We start from the raw sequence: 20,267 nt of genomic DNA on the forward strand, positions 1-20,267 counted from the left end.
TGGTTTTATTTTAAAATACCTATTTTCTCAAATTGATTGTCCTTTTTTTTTTGACTGGCAAGTTCATTCTAATCAAAACGTTAAGTGGGAACACAAGTTGATGAGTTAGCCATTCAAGAATACACACTCTGGCCGGGCGCGGTGGCTCACGCCTGTAATCCTAGCACTCTGGGAGGCCGAGGCGGGCGGATTGCTCGAGGTCAGGAGTTCGAAACCAGCCTGAGCAAGAGCGAGACCCCGTCTCTACTATAAATAGAAAGAAATTAATTGGCCAACTAACATATATATATATATATAAAATTAGCCGGGCATGGTGGCGCATGCCTGTAGTCCCAGCTACTTGGGAGGCTGAGGCAGAAGGATTGCTTGAGCCAGGAGATTGAGGTTGCTGTGAGCTAGGCTGACGCCATGGCACTCACTCTAGCCTGGACAACAAAGCGAGACTCTGTCTCAAAAAAAAAAAAAAGAATACACACTCTGCAAGCTCTAGGCCTGTATTTAGTCTCAAACCACTCTTTTGCACAATACAAAGATTTCGCTGCAACACATCACACCAAGAGAAAGGCACAATGTATCTCCCACTAATTAAGTTCAAGGACAGGATCTTTTTTTCTAATGTTAAGTTTGAGTTCTGGGTTTAGTTGGGCAAGAATTTCCCTCAGCTGCCATTAATCCTGGGTGAAATTAATCCCTTTCCATCACTCACACAGGGAAAAACAACACCAAATTCACTTACTGTCTGTTTTAAAAAATCCAGAAGATTAAAAAGGAAGCAGGCCGGGCGTGGTGGCTCACGCCTGTAATCCTAGCTCTCTGGGAGGCCGAGGCGGGCAGATTGCTGAGGTCAAGAGTTCGAAACCAGCCTGAGCAAGAGCGAGACCCCCGTCTCTACTATAAATAGAAAGAAATTAATTGGCCAACTAATATATATATGTATAAAAAAATTAGCCGGGCATGGTGGCGCATGCCTGTAGTCCCAGCTACTTGGGAGGCTGAGGCAGAAGGATTGCTTGAGCCAGGAGTTTGAGGTTGCTGTGAGCTAGGCTGACACCACGGCACTCACTCTAGCCTGGGCAACAAAGCGAGACTCTGTCTCAAAAAAAGAAAAAGGAAGCAGATGATCAAGTCATTGAATAGAAAGCTACCTGGATTAGACAAGAACATATAACTTAGATCTAGAATGATGGGGGAGGAAAAGACATCTCATGGGTGGCTTCTCCTCATGAGATACGGGAATCTCAGCTTATTAGAAAAAAGTTTGGGAGGTTACCACTTTAGCTCAGAGACTGTAAACTAAACTTCTGTCGAGCAGGGGCGTGTGTGTGTGTGTGTGTGTGTGTGTGTGTGTGTGTGTGTGTGTGTGTAAAGAGACAGGAGCAAAAAGGGATGACTGGACCAGGAATCACATCTTCCAGTCCCGAACTGCTTCCCACTGCAATCGGTAAGGCCACGCCATGGAGTTAGACATTAATGGCAATGCTCTGTGATGTCCACTACCACTGCCTTCTTCCAGCTGAAGAGAAAGTATCCCGTACCAGCCCCTGCTGCTACGGCAATGCAGAGGTGCCTGTTGTAGGTCATGAAGATGAGCCTAAGGAAGTAGCTGATGACCACCTGGATGATATGCAGCGCTGTTTGCAGGAGGTGGGGAAAGCTCAGCATCTGTTGCCCAACAGTTTTGTGGGTCTCCATAAGGATGGTTCCATTTGGTCCTGGGACAGGCATGGAATTGTACCGAATGCTGACTTGGGACTTATGCAAGCTCTCTCGGGCTATCTTGAGTCCTTTCATAGAACTTTGCTAGCAAAAACACTGCCACAAAAGCTCCAGCCATTTCTCCAGCTGTATTGATCGCCAAACCGGAAGACAAGAGTTCCACATTTTTAAAGCCAAAGTAGAAGGCCATAGGCATCGTCATCATCATGTTGCTGTCTCCTCCACCATGGGAGTGTGAGGCTGAAGTTATCGGGTGATGGTGAGGACGATTCGTTTTTCCAGGCAAAGTTGAGGGTCAGCAGAAGATTCTTCCCAGGTCGAGTCCAGCCACGGGCGCTTCCCTCTCAGAATCTTAACCTCACCCTTTCACGACTCCTCAGAAGCCCCCTCCGCTTCTGCCCGGCTCGACGCGTCCAGGTCCGCCCTCCCGTAGCTCTCTTGCCAGTGGGGCTGTAGGAAAGTAAACAGCGGTCATAGAAACAGCCATTCATTAAGGGCCAAGTGCCAGGGTGGCTTCCAAGCACTTAGGTCTGTTAGCCTGTTAGGCCCCCTACCGCCCAGTGGGGAATGTGTTAGTGTCTTTGTCATTTTAAGCAGGAAGGAGGCATGGAGACGACGCCCTGAGGGTTACACGAAGTAGAGCGTGGTCTAGAACCCGGGGAGTGGGACTTGAGGGTCAGGCTCTGGACCCCGGCGCTTCCCTTCGCTGGTGACCTGCGTCTGAAGTGATAGTATTAAATAATAATGGTTATGGCTAAAATACATTAATGCATATTTCGTGTCACACAGCATACTGGGTGCTTTTTCAGACATTTTATCATGGACTTCTCAAACTTGTGACTTAGATGTTATTAATAGTTTCATTTTACGTTTAAGCAGAAAATCAAAGGTTAAGGGTCCAAGTCCATTGATTTGCATTCTCAATCACTTCATACTGTCTCCTGCTTTGAGCTAGACCATCATGAACATGTGCTCTCACAAGGACCCATGACCATTAGCAGCAGGAGGCCCAATAGTAGGCTAGAAATCCTAGAAGTTAGCCCCACATTGGAACTTGAAAAATGGGTGTGTTTGGGGCACAGGGAGGGGTGTTTCTAAGGAGCCCTGGCCTGATTCTAGCTTCAGAAATACCCAAAGTGGAAAGGAAGGAGAGTAGAAAGAAAAGTTTGCCTACATTTTTTAGATTTGGAACCTCACCAAACTTTTATCTAACTCTGGAGGTCCCCAACACCCAGACCATAGACTGGTGCTGTGGCCTGCTATGAACCAGGTGCACAGCAGGAGGTGAGCGCAGGGGAGCAAGAGAAGCTTCATCTGTATTTACAGCTGCTGGGGCTCTCCAGAACTCACCTCACTGCCTGAGCTCCACCTCCTGTCAGATAAGTCACTGTCTCCCATCACTCCTAGATGAGACCACCTAGTTGTAGGAAAACAGCTCGGGGCTCCCACTGATTCTGCATTATGGTGAGTTGTATAATTATTTCATTATATATTACAATGTGATAATAATAGAAATAAAGTGCACACTAATGTCATGCACTGGAATCATCCCCAAACCAACCCCCACCATCCATGGAAAAATTGTTTTCCATGAAACTGGTCCCTGGTGCCAAAAAAGTTTGGGACTGATGATCTAACTTACAAGACTAGCCCAAATGTTTTAAGAAAACTCATCAAGAACAATCAAAGAAAAGAAAACAGCCCATTTCATTTATGAACAGATGTATGGTTCAAATAAAATATTAGTGAAGTGAATCAGGGTAGTGAAAGAAAATTGACCAAGCAGGATTTATTCCTGAATAAATGCAGGTAAGGTAAGGAAATATGGTTTCAAGGTAAGAAAAGGTTTCAAGGTAAGGAAATACGACAAACTAACAGACTAAAGGAAGAAAAACACCATATCATTTTAGATAGGGAACTTAAGAAAGCTTATCTGTGAAAATGTAACATAAGCATTTGATGATAAAAATTAAATATTCGTATTAAAATAAGTAACAAGGCTGGGCATGGTGGCTTACATAATCCCAGCCCTAGAAGGCCAGGGCAGGGGGATTGCTTGAGGCCAGGAGTTCAAAACCAGCCTGGGCAACATAGCAAGACCCCACCTCTATAAAAAATGAAAAAAAAAACGTAGCCAGATATGGTGGCACATGCCTGTAGTCCCAGCTACTTGGGAGGCTGCTGTAGGAGGATCCCTTGAGCCCAGGAGTTTGAGGCTACACTGAGTTATGATCCTGCCACTGCACTCCAGCCTGGGTGACAGAGTGAGACACTGTCTCAAAAAAAAAAAAAAAAAATCAGTAACGAGAACTTAGGATATCAATGTCATTCTTAAGAGACAAGGAGCAAAATCCATAAATATGCCAAAATATGGCACCTTGGCAATTGAAAAAACTGCAGAACCCAGGTCACTGTGATCTACTGCTGCCTTTCTCCCCGGAAGCATTCACATGTCTCCACAACTATCCACTTCTTCCATCAAGCTTAGCAGAAAAATAGTTTTCCCTCGGTCACTGGATCTTCATTTCTGAAGGATCTTGTGTCACGTAAAACTTCAGTTAAATGAATTTGTTATGCCTTTCTCTTGTTGACGTCTGTCATTATAGGGGTGTCAGCCAGAACCCTTTCGATGGGTGAGGAAAAGGATTTTCTCCCCTATAAACGAAATGGTGGTAGATTGATCACACAATTTACAATTTGTGGATGCGGGAGTCTCTCTAAACAAATTTAAAATATAAGGAACAAATTAGAAAGAAATATTTGTAACATATATAACATAAATATACCATCAGAATTTGAAAGACATGCAAACAAACGAGAAAAAAAGACAATAAAATGGGTGAAGGATATGAAAAGCAGCTTTCAGAATTTGTGTGTGTGTGTCTATCTCTGTCGCCCAGACTGGTGTGCAGTGGCATGATTGCAGCTCATTGTAACCTCCAATTCCCAGGCTGAAGCCATCCTCCTGGCTCGGCCTCCCAAGTAGGTAAGACTACAGGTGCATTCCACCACACCCGGTTAATTTTTCTATTTTTTCTAGAGACAGTGTCTTGCTGTGTTGCCCAGGCTGGTCTTGAGCTCCTGGCCTCAAGCGATCCTCCTGCCTTGGCCTCCCAAAGTGCTGGGATTACAGGCATGAGCCACTGGGCCCGGCCCAAAAGGAATTTAAGTAGCAAATATAGATATGAAGAGATGCTCAGGCCGGGCGCCGTGGCTCACTCCTGTGATCCTAGCACTCTGGGAGGCCGAGGCGGGCAGATTGCTCGAGGTCAGGAGTTCGAAACCAGCCTGAGCACGAGCGAGACCCCGTGTCTACTATAAATAGAAAGAAATTAATTGGCCAACTAATATATATATATATATAAAAATTAGCCGGGCATGGTGGCACATGCCTGTAGTCCCAGCTACTCGGGAGGCTGAGGCAGAAGGATTACTTGAGCCCAGGAGATTGAGGTTGCTGTCAGCTAAGCTGACGCCACGCACTCACTATAGCCTGGGCAACAATCGAGACTCTGTCTCAAAAAAAAAAAAAAAAAAAAAGAGAGATGCTCAAATACAACCATCAGGGAAATGCAACTTCAAATAATAGTAAGATATTATTTTAATCCGTCAGATTGACATAAATTAAAACAAGTGTTTCAGATTGTGAGAAAACTGGTGAAAAGGCAAATTGTTACAAACACCTGGTAACAACCTGTTACAAACACCTGAGAAATTTGGTAGTTTCCAGTAAAGGTAAAAATTTTAATTCTTTAGGAATTCCACTTATAGGTATCTAACCTAGAGAAGCAGTCAGACTGACAGAAAGATACATTTGTGAATCTTTATTGCAAAAAAACGTTTTTCTTGAGATGGAGTCTTACTATGTTGCCCAGGCTGGGCTGGAACTCCTGGGCTCAAGTGATGCTCCTGCCTCTGCCTGTCAAGTAGCTGGGACTACAGGAGTGTGTCACTATGCCAAGCTTTATTGCAAACGTAAAAAACTTTTTTCTCATGGAAATTTTTTTTTTTTTTTCTCATGGAAATTTTCAAACATACATAAAGTAGAAAGAATATATAATGATGCCCTTTTGCCCATCACTCAGCTTTGAAGCTTCAATGTTTTTTTTTTGTTTGTTTGTTTGTTTTTGTTTTTTTTGAGACAAAGTCTCTGTTGCCCGAGCTAGAGTGCCCTGGCATCAGCCTCGCTCATAGCAACCTCAAACTCCACGGCTCAAGTGACCGTCTGCCTCAGCCTCCTGAGCAGCTGGGACTACAGGCATGTGCCACCATGCCCGGCTAATTTTTTCTAAATGTTTTTAGTTGGCCAATTAATTTCTTTCTATTTTTAGTAGAGACAGGGTTTCACTCTTGCTCAGGCTGGTTTCGAACTCCTGACCTTGAGCGATCCTCCTGCCTCAGCCTCCCAGAGTGCTAGGATTACTGACCTGAGCCACCACACCCAGCCAAAGCTTCAATATTTTTGCCATTCTTTTTTTATCTATCATCTATTCTTTGCCCCACTATATTTCCTCTTCACCCTCCCTTCTTCCTGTTTTCCTTTTTTCTTTTAACGTGAATCCCAGGCATTATGTCATTTCACCTGTAAATATTTCATTATGTACCTTCAGAAGATACAGACCTTCATATCATCTACTCTCAAGTTGAGTTCAATTTTCTGTCTCAAAAATGTCTTTTAGGCCGGGCGCGGTGGCTCACGCCTGTAATCCTAGCACTCTGGGAGGCCGATGCGGGTGGATTGCTCAAGGTCAGGAGTTCAAAACCAGCCTGAGCGAGACCCCGTCTCTACCATAAAAATAGAAAGAAATTAATTGCCCAACTAATATATATAATATAAAAATCAGCCGGGCATGGTGGCTCGTGCCTGTAGTCCCAGCTACTCGGGAGGCTGAGGCAGGAGGATCGCTTGAGCCCAGGAGTTTGAGGTTGCTGTGAGCTAGGCTGATGCCACGGCACTCACTCTAGCCTAGGCAAGAAAGCGAGACTCTGTCTCAAAAAAAAAAAAAAAAAAAAAAAAATGTCTTTTAATTGTTGGCTTGTTTGATATAGAATTCGGAAATCTCTACATGTTACATTTTGTTGATATGTTCTAAATCTTTTAAAACCTTTATAATAGAGAACCTCCTTTATAAAAATACCTTTTAGTTGTTGAAGAAACAGTCATTTGTCTTACAAAACTGACCTTCATCTTGACTTGGCTGAAACCTTGTGTGCAGGTTTTTTTTGTTGTTTTTTTTTTGAGACAGAGTCTCCCTTTGTTGCCCCAGGTTAGAGTGAGTGCCGTGCCGTCAGCCTAGCTCACAGCAACCTCAATCTCCTGGGCTCACGCGATCCTTCTGCCTCAGCCTCCCGAGTAGCTGGGACTACAGGCATGTGCCACCATGCCTTGCTAATTTTTTATATATATATGTTAGTTGGCCAATTAATTTCTTTCTATTTATAGTAGAGACGGGGTCTCGCTCTTGCTCAGGCTGGTTTTGAACTCCTGACCTCGAGCAATCTGCCCGCCTCGGCCTCCCAGAGTGCTAGGATTACAGGCGTGAGCCACCACGCCCGGCCTGTGTGCAGTTTTTAACATGTTCCTTCAACCTCAGTGTTTTTGTAAACTGGTAGTTATATCTGGAGGGTTGGTTAGATTCAGGTTCAACGTCTTTGCAAGGAGACTTCCTGTTGATGCCATGTAGTTCTGTTGTGTCCCTCTAGGAGGCACTCAACCCCTCACATCTGGTGGTCCCACTCAGTGGAGTTACAATTGATCAAACTGTTTGAGTGTTGTCAGCTTCATCCAGCGCTGATATGGTTTTCGGCAATGTTGTTTTGCAAAGCAAATGGTTAGAAACAATCTATTATTCACTAAACCGAGGTGGGTAATACGGGGAAAAAGCATAGGAATCAAATCACCAAAATGTTAACAGAAGTTTATTTGGGTGCTGGGAATAGGCACAATTATTTTTGTCTTTTGTACTTTTCATTTGTTTCGAATTTCCTAAAATGGAAACAAAATAAATCCTTTCTGAGCACGTCTACCGGAGAGGAGACAGACAGGGAGGAGGACTGGAGGAAGGTTCTCAGTCCAAGTTCCAGGAGGCACAGCCGGGGAAGCCCAGAGGATGGCAGTAATGAAAGTGGACCACGGTGGGCTTTGCTTTCCTGTGTGCCTGGCCAGTGCTCATTCTGTCTCCTGACAGCCCTCGTCCCCTTTAGGGTCTCCCCCTCCTCCCCTGGACTCGGTGGAACTGTCATTTAAGATGCTCCACTTGCCCCAGCCAAAGCTCCAAGGCCAAGCGGACCCCTCTCCTGGGATTTTATGAGTCTTGAGCAGCATTGCCTCCTCCTGGAAATCCTCCCTCCCCTGAGACAGGCGCCTCTTTCCGGTGCTCGAGTTCTAGCTGTCGGGACACTTACATGCCAGGATGTGTGTCTGCAGCCCCACCACGGCCCTAGCCTTGTGCAGTGTCCAGCACATGGTTGGTGCTCAATAGATGACAGCTGAATGATGTCTACATTGCTCAGAGCTAATGAAGGCGCTTGAATTTTATTTTATTTTATTTTATTTTATTTTATTTTATTTTATTTTATTTTATTTGAGATAGAATCTCACCTTGTTGCCAGGCTAGAGTGAGTGCCATGGCGTCAGCCTAGCTCACAGCAACCTCAAACTCCTGGGCTCAAGCGATCCTCTTGCCTCAGCCTCCCGAGTAGCTGGGACTACAGGGGGCTTGAATTTTAGATTAAAAGATCCCAGAAACTCTTGTACATGTTCCGGGAATGTGGCTACAGCTTTCAGGCCCTCCAGTCTAATCCCAGCCCATGGCCACCTCTTCTGAACCAGGACGCACTTCCCTAGCCAGGTTCAGCCTTCCCTGAATCCCCACTGTCCCCCACCTGGGCCTTGGCCCCTGTTCCTGCCCTGCCCTGTGCAGAAGCATGAAAGAGTGTGAGGTTGGGCTGTTGTTGCCTTAAACAGGCTACACAAGGGACAGTGCCTTACAGAGTCACTACCATCCTCGGACTAAACCTCATAGATTTAGAAATGTGAACACTGTTTGCAATAATGCTGCTGACCGTCACTGTTTGCCTCTGAGTCTCTTATTTTTGTGCAGGTGGACTGCACACTCTTTCTTTAGAAATGTCAGTACCTCTCAGTCCTGTCTGACATTGGCCTCAGGTCATTCTGACTTGTACGGATAGAGAATGAGCAGCGGAGCCTGGAGCCACGCCCGGGCAGCCTGACTCCCGGGTCCTTGCTCAGCACCTCTCCGCTCTGCAGCTTCGTCAGTGGAAGCACATTGAAGTTCTTTTCTGTGCTGAAGAGGTTCAGACTGTTAGAAATGTGTAAGGCTGTTTCTGGGATCACATTCTGTAAATCTGTCCTCATTTTTTTTTTTTTTTTTTTTGCCTTTTAGAAACAGTGAGAGAGAGAGAGACAAAGAGAAAATAATCTAAAATATTATAGACTATAGTTTGGGGTTTTTAAAAAAATCAATTATATTATCTGCTCATCTTAGAGACGTGTAAAGATAACCACTGGTGGAACAAACAGAATGTATAACCTTCAAACCAGTGGACAGATGGATCTGTTAAGGTTCTTGGTTGCAAATGATTCGGGCCAACTTAAGCAGAAAAGGAATTTGTTGAAAAGCTCTCGGTATCTCAGAATACCAACAGGAAGGCTGGCAAACCTGGCCGAGAAAAAGGGCAGAACGCAGGGAAGGCTGGGTAGGATGCTGCTGCCCCTGGACATGCCTGTCCCTATTGTTGTGTGTCTTAGTGTCACTTTCTGCAGATACAAGTCCCATGTTGGGCCATGCAGCTAGCTGGGTTTGTCATGTGCCACATGGTGGGCGGCAGCAGTGGAGAGGATCCAGAACTTCTTCCGCTTCTGTAGTGGGAACCTGGGCTCGGTCTCCCACCAAGTCACATAGTGAGGGATTCCCCACAATGGGAAAGGAGTTCAAATGCCAGGGTGAGCCCCCTCCCCAAAAGGAAACTCCTCTCTGCAAGGAAATCTTGGAATAAAGAAAACTTGATAGATCAATTAGATGACAAGAATGGGGAAAGCGGGGAGACCCTGAGAAGTATACAAATATGGGACGGTTTCCCAGATGTCAGGGTTGATTCGGAAATACCATCTGACTGTGCAGAGAACGTAAAGTGCTATGTTCTCTGTATCTGCTACAGGCAGATGCAGCTTTGTTTGTTGATGAGACTAATCCTGGACTTTGAATTTCCAAAGAAAGCAAGCCTTTCTAAGAAGGAAAAGATTATTCCAGTATCTTCACCCTGGCCTTCAGGAATACTGGCAGAGAGGGGTGCATGTGATGGACGGTGGGATCAGATAAGAGGTGAAGCTTAGAGGAGGCTGACGGATTGGGAGAAAAGAGCCGTCTAGAACCCAGGAGTGCAGATGAGGTTAAAAAATAAATCTGTCATGAGAGTAACAGTTACTCTGTCAACAGAGTAACAGGGCAGGAACGAGGCCGTCATGGGCAAGAGTTCGCACTTTCAGAAATGGAAAATCTCCGGAGACACTGGGAGTGAGGATGGGACCAAGGGGCCCAGAGCCAGGTGAAGGAAGGTCTCTAGACTACCAGAGCCATTAGGAACTGGTTCCTGGCCTGTGAGTAGCTCTGGATTCCTAGGAGAATGCAGCCCTGGCGTGGCCAGTGCAGAGGGCGAGTGACACCTCCTAAGAGGGCCGGGGACAGGGGTGCAGCTTCAGGACTGTCACCATGTCCTTGGCAGGCAGCGATGGGGAGCCCCAGCTGGGTCTCGCTGCTAACTTTCCATTTCCATCCCTTTCTCTCAAGGGCTGAGCTCAGAGCTGTTGTTGCCATTTTCTGTGGTAACCGGTGACCTGTGACAAGTGGGACCTGTCCACTGACAAGCCGTGGAGACACTCTAAGACATACATCATGCTCACACTAAGGAGCACCTTCCAGTTCACGCCCACCTCCCCAGTCTCCCCAGCATGGCCGTGCACAGCGGGCCCTTCGTGAATACCGGTGCCCAAGGCACCTCAGAGGGTGCGTCTCCTCCTGCTGTCGCGGAAGAGAGGCCTCCGGAAGTTCAGAGTTGGTCTTTGGGAACAACTTCAGGGTCCAGCCTGAAGTTTGGGGTCTGGTGGCTTCCCCTACCCACCCCCGGGGCTCCCTGGGAGCTCATCTCAGGGGCAGCCCCCAGGCACTCACAGCTCTGCACAGCCTCTTTCCTTTTTCTTTTTTGAGACAGAGTCTCGCTTTTATTGCCCAGGCTAGAGTGAGTGCCGTTGCGGCAGCCTAGCTCACAGCAACCTCAAACTCCTGGGCTCAAGCGATCCTTCTGCCTCAGCCTCCCAAGTAGCTAGGACTACAGGCATGCGCCACCATGCCCAGCTAATTTTTTCTATATATATTAGTTGGCCAATTAATTTCTTCCTATTTTTAGTAGAGACAGGGTCTCGCTCTTGCTCAGACTGGTTTCAAACTCTTGACGTTGAGCAATCCACCCGCCTCGGCCTCCCAGAGTGCTAGGATTACAGGCGTGGGCCACCACGCCCGGCCTGCACAGCCTCTTTTCGTGGGCTGTCACTTTCAGTCAGGACAGGCCCAGGGCCACCCACTGAGGAAAGCCCCCTCCCGCAGCCAGCCTCCCCTTCAGCTCCCTGATCCATGCTCTGGCCTCCATGAGGTCCCCACCTCTCCCATTGTCCACAGTGTCCCCCGGCTCCCCCCAGAGCCTGTACTGCTCTCTGTCCCAAAGGCCCCGTGCTCCGCCTCTTTGGTGCCTACTCATCCGGAGCTCCTCCAACAGCCGGCCCTGCAGGCAGAAGGGCCCCTCTACCCCTGACAGCAGGGACCTCGCCGGCCTCTTCTGAGCTCAGTAGGCAGGAGGGATCCGGGCCTTCCTGGGCCAGCCTCTGGGAACTCACCCTGCTGTGGCTTCTGCAAGGCCCAAGGGACTCGCCCGGGGCTGGCCAAGGCCATCAGAGAGGAGCCAGTAAGTAAACTGAGCTCAACTTTGAATTTGGATAGAACATTTGCTGGGAATAAGACCAGATACAAAATTGCGCATAGACCATGAGCACAACCATATAAAATATTAGAAGGAAACATGCCAAATTATACAGTGATTACCTCAGCAGAGGTTTTTTTTCTTTTCCTTTAGACTTAATCCTCTTTAAAAAATCATAGTAAAATACATATAACATGAAATTTACCATCTTAACCATTTAAGTATACAGTTCAGTATTACGAAGTGTATTCACATCGCTGCACAACCTATCTCCAGAACTTTTTCATCTTGCAAAACTGAAACTCTGCAGGCATTAGACATCTCCCCCACCCTCCCCCAGCTGCTGGCAGGGGAACCTATTGATTCAGTCCCTACTGAGCACTGATTTGGTCCACAGGGATCCGGGATGGGACTCAGTTTCAAGGAGTTACTTGTCCCTGTCCCTTTTCTCACCTCATTGAGCCCAGCAGAACTGTCCCCACAAGGCCCCCACAGGGCCTTGCCCTTGGCCACCTGTGTCTCTTGTCCCCAGAGCCCCTCTGGCCAGTCAGGTCCAACGCTCTGCTCACCGGGCCCCCACCTGTGTGCAGGTGAGCGAGGGGAGGGTGCTCCCACACCGCCCCGCCCGCCTGCTCTAGGACAAGGGAAGAACACGAGGTTCTAGGGGTTGTGTGGAGGTCAGGGAGGAAGTAGTGGTTGGGGTGACAAGGATGCAGAGAATAATTTCTGTCCTGTCAGTCTAAGGGTTTCAGTTGGTTCCGTCACAAGCAGTGACTTATGCACACACATAGAAAACCACAAAGTGCCAAAGCGTGACGCTGTAGAAAGTCAGCGCTCCTTTCATTTTGCAAGCAAGGAACCAAGGCCTAGAAAGATGGGGCCGGGCGCGGTGGCTCACACCTGTAATCCTAGCACTCTGGGAGGCCAAGGCGGGCGGATTGCTCAAGGTCAGGAGTTCAAAACCAGCCTGAGCAAGAGCAAGACCCCGTCTCTACTAAAAATAGAAAGAAATTAATTGGCCAAATAAAAACATATAGAAAAAAATATTAGCTGGGCATGGTGGAGCATGCCTGTAGTCCCAGCTACTCGGGAGGCTGAGGCAGGAGGATTGCTTGAGCCCAGGACTTTGAGGTTGCTGTGAGCTGCGCTGACGCCATGGCACTCTAGCTCGGGTAACAAAGTGAGACTCTGTCTCAAAAAAAAAAAAAAGAAAGAAAGAAAGATGGGCAGATTTGCTGGGTGCAAAGTGGCGGCAGCAGGGCTGAGATTGCCAGGGATCCAGATGCCCTGGATCCCTGGCACCCCTGCCAGAACCTGCAGAAGCTCCACAAGAAACGAGAAGAAAGCTGGGGCCCCGCAGAAACGTTTCAGAAATTGGCAGGGAGTCCCCAGAAGGATGACTGCGGAGCCCAGCTAACTGTAGAGGAATGCGATGCGTCAGTAGGGGAAGGACTTGGGCTCTGGGGGTCTGCAGCGATCAAAAGCACATGATACGGTGCCTGGCACGAGGTGGGTCCTCGATAATCAGGGACTGGTCCTTTCCCTTGCAGTTTCCCTCAAATCTCAAATACATGGGTGGGGCCGGGAGTCACTGAGGTGCCGGTCAGAGATTCTAGGCTGAACTGGGGACAGGACGTACAGGGGGACAGGCCATGAGGACATCCCTGCGGGGGAAGGCAGCTGTGTCTCCTCAGACTCCGTGTGGTCCTCTGGCCCCTCCAGGTGAAGCGCTTTGAGGCTCCACTCGGGAGGGGTCAGTCTCTCACTGTCCCTCTGGGCCACCGTTCTCAGCCAGGGGGTGGGCCCTGCTGCCCGGGGAGCCCAAGTCACACAGGGTGCTGCCTGTGGTCACCCTGCTGAGGCTGTGGGAGCTGTGGTGGGGTCTGTGGCGGCGGCACCATGTCCCCAGGCACAGGGCTTCCCGGAAGGTGTCTCGGAAGCGGCTGGACATGAGGCTGTAGAGCACAGGGTTGGCGGCCGAGCTGATGTAGAAGAAGACGCCAGAGACGACGTGCACGTACTGGAAGGCCAGGAGCATGCCGTCTGTCCAGCGGGACACGAAGCTCCACATGAGGCGGTCAGCATGGAACGGGGCCCAGCAGATGCCAAACACCACGACCAGCACAACTGCGGGGACAGAGAAGATGCCCTCTCAGCAGCCCTCCTGGGCTCAGTTTGGTCGCCAGTCTCACCTTCTCTCCAAAGCCACAGGCCAGCCACACCCAGCTGGAAGTTTCTGGAAATCTGCCTGTTCCGGCCACACCCCTTTCAGAGAGGCTGCCCTCCCCACCTTCAGTGACTGGGCAGTGGGTCATGTCCCTGCCTATGGCCACAGCTGATTGGACCAAGTGTGTACACCTGAGCCCAGCTGGTCCGATCAACTTCTCTCACCCTGGAATTTGGAATTGGTAACGCTTGGCTTTAGCTGCTGAACTCTAGTGGGTTAGACAGGCGGGGGCAAGGGCCACCCTGGGTGCCGACTGGGGGCCATGCTTGCCGACAGAGGAGCAGGAGAATGGGGCGTGTGCTCAGAGAGCAGCAGAGGTTGTGGGGCCAGAGAGCGACACACACACACACCGCACACGTGTGGGCCTGCCTTGGCCCCGGGCCTCCCCAGCTCCAGCCCCAGCTCCCCAAGGCCCAGCTGAATATCTTGCCTACACTGATTAGCCCTTTTCTTTTCTTTCTTTTTTTTTTTTTTTTTTTGAGACAGAGTCTCACTTTTTGTTGCCCTGGCTAGAGTGAGTGCCGTGGCGTCAGCCTAGCTCACAGCAACCTCAAACTCCTGGGCTCAAGCAATCCTCCTGCCTCAGCCTCCTGAGTAGCTGGGACTACAGGCATGCACCACCATGCCCGGCTAATTTTTTGTATATATATTTTAGTTGGTCAATTAATTTCTTTCTATTTTTAGTAGAGACGGGGTCTGGCTCAGGATGGTTTCGAACTCCCAACCTCGAGCAATCCGCCCGCCTCGGCCTCCCAGAGTGCTAGGATTACAGGCGTGAGCCACTGCGCCCGGCAGCCCTTTTCTTTAAAAACAAATTTTTTTAACAATCACCCCAGGCAGTCCATTTCTTCTATTTTTCTTGACATCTCTCCTCCACCCCCCAGCAAAATGTAGGACAGGCTGGTCAAGCCTTCACTGTTTCTCTCAAATTCTTTCCTGCCCTGGTCAGACCCAACCGTTGCCTTTCCTTGGGTCTTAGCCACTGAGCTGGGCTTGATTTTTTCTCCCTCCTCTCCTCTCCTCTCCTCTCCTCTCCTCTCCTCTCCTCTCCTCTCCTCTCCTCTCCTCTCCTCTCCTCTCCTCTCCTCTCCTCTCCTCTCCTCTCCTCTCCTCTCTCTCCCCTCCCCTCCCCTCCCCTCCCCTCCCCTCCCCTCCCCTCCCCTCCCCTCCCCTCCCCTCCCCTCCCCTCTCCTTTCCCCTTTCCTCTCCTTTCCCCTTTCCTTTCCTTTCCTCCCTCCCTCCCTCCCTCCCTCCCTCCCTCCCTCCCTCCCTCCCTCCCTCCCTCCCTCCCTCCCTCCCTCCCTCCCTCCCTCCCTCCCTCCCTTCTTTCTCTTCCTTCTTTCTTTCTTTCTTTCTTTCTTTCTTTCTTTCTTTCTTTCTTTCTTTCTTTCTTTCTTTCTTTCTTTCTTTCTTTCTTTCTTTCTTTCTTTCTTAGACAGAGTCTCACTGTGTTGCCCAGGCTAGAGTGAGTGCTGTGGTGTCAGCCTAGCTCACAGCAACCTCAAACTCCTGGGCTCAAGCAATCCTTCTGTCTCAGCCTCCCAAGTAGCTGGGACTACAGGCATGCACCACCATGCCCAGCTGATTTTTTCTATATATAATTTTAGCTGGCCAATTAATTTCTTTCTATTTTTAGTAGAGACGGGGTCTCGCTCTTGCTCAGGCTGGTTTCGAACTCCTGACCTTGAGCGATCCTCCCACCTTGGCCTCCCAGAGTGCTAGGATTACAGACATGAGCCACCGCACCTGTCTGATTTTTGTTTCTTGTTTCTTGCTTCTCTGACTTGTTAGCTTTCCTGGGACAGTGTCTTCCTCATCAAACCCTAGCATGGTTTTCCTCATAATCCCGTATTTCAAACAGGACGCTGCTTACAGTGTCCCAAGCACATGGCCTTGTGCACAGCAGGCCCTGGGAAAGTGAGCACGAGGGAAGGAGGGAAAGACAGAGGGAGGAGAGAAGGCCAGCAGTCCCAGGGCAGCAAGCAGCAAGCCCACCTTCGGGGGGCGGGGGGGGGGGGAGAACCGTCCCAGCTGAGCACCCGCTGCAGACTCTGCACGTGTTCTGGGGAAGGGGGGCAGTGGTAGGAGCCCAAGGTGGGGTGGACAGGGGCAGCTGGTCCGTAGTGCAGACCTCACGGTGCAGAGCTGGGAGGCAACCCAGCCAGGCTAGCCCTGGACTGCCCAGTCCACACTTCTGGACAGGTTTTTCTGTGCTCTGCACGACAGCCCTCACAAACACACCTCCTGATGACCCTATTTAGACAAACGCTCACTCCAGTGGTTCCCAGAGAACCGCAGACAGAGCACAGTGGAGACTCAGCATCCTGCCCCTCTAGGATCTCCTCCCCTCTGTTGGGGACTTGGCTCCCCCCAGATCCCACTGTGTGGTTCCACTGGGGCTGTGTTGTACCTTAGCATCCCGCCTGCCACTTTGACTTGGAGGTCACCTATGACCTAAGCCCCACCAATCAGAACTCTTCCCTGGGACTTTTCAATAGCCACTAAGGGGAAGTGGGCAGTTCCTCAGGACAGGGGAGCAGGTGGCAATGGCCATGGCTCACAGGCTGCTGAGGCATGTATAGGAATCAAGACGAGAGACCTAGAGTTTCCACGTCCCTGTTTCTATCAGCCTGGCGCCCATCCACATGCATCCACATGGCCCTGCCCTTTCTGTGATTTGGTTCCCGGAGCCAGGGCTGGCTCCGTGGGTGTGCAACCTGTGCGTCTGCACAGGGCCCCAGCTTAGCAGGGTCCCAGGCTCGGTTTAATGCTCTACTCTTGCTTTCATGACATTCTTAACAATTTTTCAACGAGGACACAGAGTTTTTCATTTTGTGCTGGACCCCACAAATTACTCCTACCATGAGTCTTTAATGTGTATCTTTGGTATAAGTTTCTAGCAGGGTAATCTAAAGAGTACACAGGCATATCCATGGACACACACTCACACACACGGCTAGGGGAGTTCCTCCGAACCACACACTTACCTTCCCTAACTCAGACACTCAGCCCCGTCCTCCAGGCCTGGGAGCCCCAGCCTCATACCCAGTGCCTGGCTCACCCCTCTTCCCAGCAGGGCCACTTACACAGCATCTTGGTCACCTGTCTCCGGCCCCTATCCGGCAGCTGGAGTCTGTGGGTGTGGCTGGACGTGGGCATTGCAGCACCCCTGCCCTTGGCCTCCTGCCTGAGCAGGAGCCTCTCCTGCCGCAGCCGCAGCCCGATGAGCAGGTACAGCACGCTGATGGTGGCCATGGGCAGGCAGAAGAAGAGCAGCGCAGTGGTCTGCACCACCAGGTTGTAGAGGGCCCGCGGGCGGACCAGCCCGCACACGGCCGAGTCGGGCACCGTGCCCCGGCAGGGCACGTGCAGCTGCCGGATGCCGTGCAGGCTGGCGTTAGGCAGAGAGCAGAGCACGGCTAGCCCCCAGACCACCGCGAGCACCCGGCGCACGTGGGCCCGTGTCACCATGGACCTGGCCTGGAGCGGGTGCACCACGGCCATGTAGCGCTCCACGCTCAGGGCGGTGACGTTGAGCACCGAGGCCAGGCAGACTGTCTCGAAGAGCAGCGTGCGGAAGTAGCAGCCGCCGGTGCCCAGCAGGAAGGGGTAGTTGTGCCACATCTCGTAGAGCTCCAGGGGCAGGCCCACCAGCAGCACCAGCAGGTCCGACACCGCCAGGCTGAGGAGGTAGTAGTTGGTGGGCGTGCGCATGGCCTTGTGGCGCAGGATGACCGTGCAGGTCAGCCCGTTGCCCACGGCGCCCACCACGAAGATCAGCAGGTAAGTGGCACAGATGGGCAGGAACAGCTCCGTCTGCCGGGGGCCCAGGTACTTGAGTCTCAGCGCCTCGTCGGTCAGGTTCAAATCCTCCAGGTCGAAGCCTGCCCTGACTACACTGACATTGCAGGGCATGGGGCCCCTTGCGTCCCCGGAGGACAGGTCTCCGGGGAGGACGGAGCAATTGAGGCAGAGAGAAGTCTGTGGAACAGAAGGATGAGATGCCCAGGAAGTCATTCAGGGAATCCAGGCCCTGTCCTAACTCATCAAACCAAAGGAGCCACCCAACTAAAATGACTTATTTTATGTACCACTAGGAAAGAAAAATCCTCGGCCATCACTTGTAAGGTGCATTACAATTTCAGAGATGTAGAAATGTACGTCTTTAAAATGACCAAGGCCGGGCGCGGTGGCTCACACCGGTAATCCTAACACTCTGGGAGGCCGAGGCAGGAGGATCGCTCAAAGTCAGGAGTTCAAAACCAGCCTGAGCAAGAGTGAGACCCCATCTCTACTAAAAAATAGAAACAAATTAATTGGCCAACTAAAAATATAGAGAAAAAATTAGCCGAGCATGGTGGTGAATGCCTGTAGTCCCAGCTACTCGGGAGGCTGAGGCAGAAGGATCGCTTGAACCCAAGAGTTTGAGGTTGCTGTGAGCTAGGCTGATGCCACGGCACTCTAGCCCGGGCAACAGAGTGAGACTCTGTCTAAAAAAGAAAGAAAGAAAATGACCAAATGTAGGACCTCGATTTTAAATTTCATGACCTGTTGAAACCTTTGAAGAAATGACAGGTCCTCTGGAGCCCAGGCTTTGCCGGCAGCAGTCTCCCCCTGGGGGCTTCCCCTTCCCAGACATGGACGTGAGGAGAGGCACTCAGTTTGGGCATCTGTAAAATGGGCACTATGTGGGACCTCACGTGGTCTTCAAGGGCAAAGGCTTTGGAAGCAACTGCCTGGATTCACATCCAGCCTCCCTGGTTCCGGACTGTGTGACCTTTGGTAAGGTAACCACTCTAAGGCTGTTTCCTTGTTGGGGGATCCAGGGAGTGTAATCCATGAAAGGTATTCCCCGGGGCCTGCCTGGCACGCAGCAGGGCATGGTAATCACCCCCTTGCCACGCGCCTGCGAGTCGCTGTGGGATCAGGTGAGGGAGTGGAAAGGCTAAAACGAGACGCGCTTGATCCAAAAGTTGGTTCTTGCTTCTGCTTTCTGACACCTACAGCGTTCAAAGTCTAGGTATTCGACGCCCCTGGCACTGCCGCTTCTGGGGTTCCCTCCCCTCTATCGGGCTCCCGCTCACTTTCCTCCTGCCCACCCTCACCCCCGCGGAGGAGCTGCGAACGCGCAGGCGCAGACCCGGGTTCCAGGCAGGCGCCCTACTCCGAGCAACGGTCACACGGTCACCGCGCGGGAGCAAAAGGACAGACATGGCCCGAGACGCTGCGAGGCCCCCGGGGGGCGCCCGACCCGGCCTCCGACCCCTTCCGCCCTGGGGCCTCCCTCCCTCCCGCGCCTCTCCCGCCGCGCCCGCGTCGCGCTCACCCACCATGCTGAGTCCCGAGTCCCGGGCGGCGTCACCCGCCGACCGACGGCCCAGCGGACGCGGCGCCAGCAGCCGGGAGACTGACGGACTGACTGACTGACGGCGGCCGGCCCGCAGCCCGCCCCGTCACCGCCTGTCGCAGGCCGGGAACGCCTCCAGGGGGCAGCGCCGCCCCCGCAGCCCGTGGGGCTCGGGACCCCGCACCCAGCCAGACGGCCTCGGCGGTGGTTGATGTGGCGCTTCCAGGAGCACCTTTATCTCGCAGAACCCTCACAACAACCCATTTTACAGATGAGAAAACTGCGCCTCAGACCCGCAGAGGTGGAGCCCGAGTGACCCGGGACGCCACGCTGTACCCGCCCTCCTGCTGCTGCTGCTGACTGATATCATAGTCCGTTGTGTCCTTATGACCCCCATCTCCTCCTGCTTCACACTTCGCATACCTCCAAGGAGGCCCCACTGACATTGAAGTCAACCGGCGCCAACCCCTCCCCTCCGGCCCACGCCCCTCGCCCCCTCTCCTGTCTCCTCAGTCCCTGAGTCCAGGCCCTTTCCCCTCCCCGGACTGCTGAGGGAGCCTCCATTCTCCCTCCTGAGCCCCCAGCGACGTCACTTCTCTACTGGAAACCCTTGGGTGGAGTCCCCACTTCCTTCTGAAAAAGAACACCCCACTTCCCACCCCCCTGTCCCCCTTTCCTGCTGATGTTCACTCAGCCCCAATACCCTCCCCCTTAGTCATTTGCATGCTCCCCTGCCCCTCACCCTACCAAGGCGGGGATAGACAGGGATGGAGGGAACCGAGGAAGAGCCAAGAGGGCCTGGCCCCAGCCTCCTGCTCCCCTAGACTGTCCCCATGCAAACCCAGCAGGGGTGCCTTCCCTGCCCCCACATCCTGTGGTCAGCTCCTTACCTGGCAGTTATTTCACCAGGAACTTGCTAGGACCCTAGAGAAAGGGATTGTGACGGCTGAAATGCTGGCTCCTACGCCTCTTCCCAGAGTTTTG

The 20,267-nt window shown here is 51.3% G+C and overlaps 2 protein-coding genes and 1 pseudogene across 2 annotated transcripts; all 3 read right to left on the reverse strand.

Moving 5' to 3' along the window:
* Positions 1–1,222: 1,222 nt before the first annotated feature.
* On the reverse strand, positions 1,223–2,005 carry LOC105869262 (high affinity copper uptake protein 1 pseudogene; annotated as a pseudogene).
* Positions 2,006–11,837: 9,832 nt separating this feature from the next.
* Positions 11,838–14,024, reverse strand: LOC105869268 (neuromedin-U receptor 1). Its single transcript, XM_076005401.1, has 2 exons — positions 14,000–14,024; positions 11,838–13,836 (listed from the first exon to the last, which is right to left on the reverse strand). The coding sequence occupies exons 1-2, from the start codon at positions 14,022–14,024 to the stop codon at positions 13,472–13,474; spliced, it is 390 nt and encodes a 129-aa protein (XP_075861516.1). The 3' UTR covers positions 11,838–13,471.
* A 2,438-nt stretch (positions 14,025–16,462) lies between these two features.
* LOC142872392 (neuromedin-U receptor 1-like) lies at positions 16,463–19,093 on the reverse strand. The gene has a single exon (XM_076006037.1). The coding sequence runs from the start codon at positions 17,951–17,953 to the stop codon at positions 16,994–16,996; it is 960 nt and encodes a 319-aa protein (XP_075862152.1). The 5' UTR covers positions 17,954–19,093; the 3' UTR covers positions 16,463–16,993.
* Positions 19,094–20,267: the final 1,174 nt, after the last annotated feature.

The sequence above is a fragment of the Microcebus murinus genome, chromosome 8 (genome assembly GCF_040939455.1).
Source record: "Microcebus murinus isolate Inina chromosome 8, M.murinus_Inina_mat1.0, whole genome shotgun sequence".
Lineage (NCBI taxonomy): Eukaryota > Metazoa > Chordata > Mammalia > Primates > Cheirogaleidae > Microcebus > Microcebus murinus.

Coding starts and splice junctions, on each gene's coding strand:
- LOC105869268 (XM_076005401.1), bottom strand. CDS start 14,024: ATGACCCACTGCCCAGTCACTGAAG. Junction 13,837..13,999: donor CCACTGCCCAGTCACTGAAG/GTGGGGAGGGCA, acceptor CTGTCCCCGCAG/TTGTGCTGGTCGTGGTGTTT.
- LOC142872392 (XM_076006037.1), bottom strand. CDS start 17,953: ATGACTTCCTGGGCATCTCATCCTTCTGTTCCACAGACTTCTCTCTGC.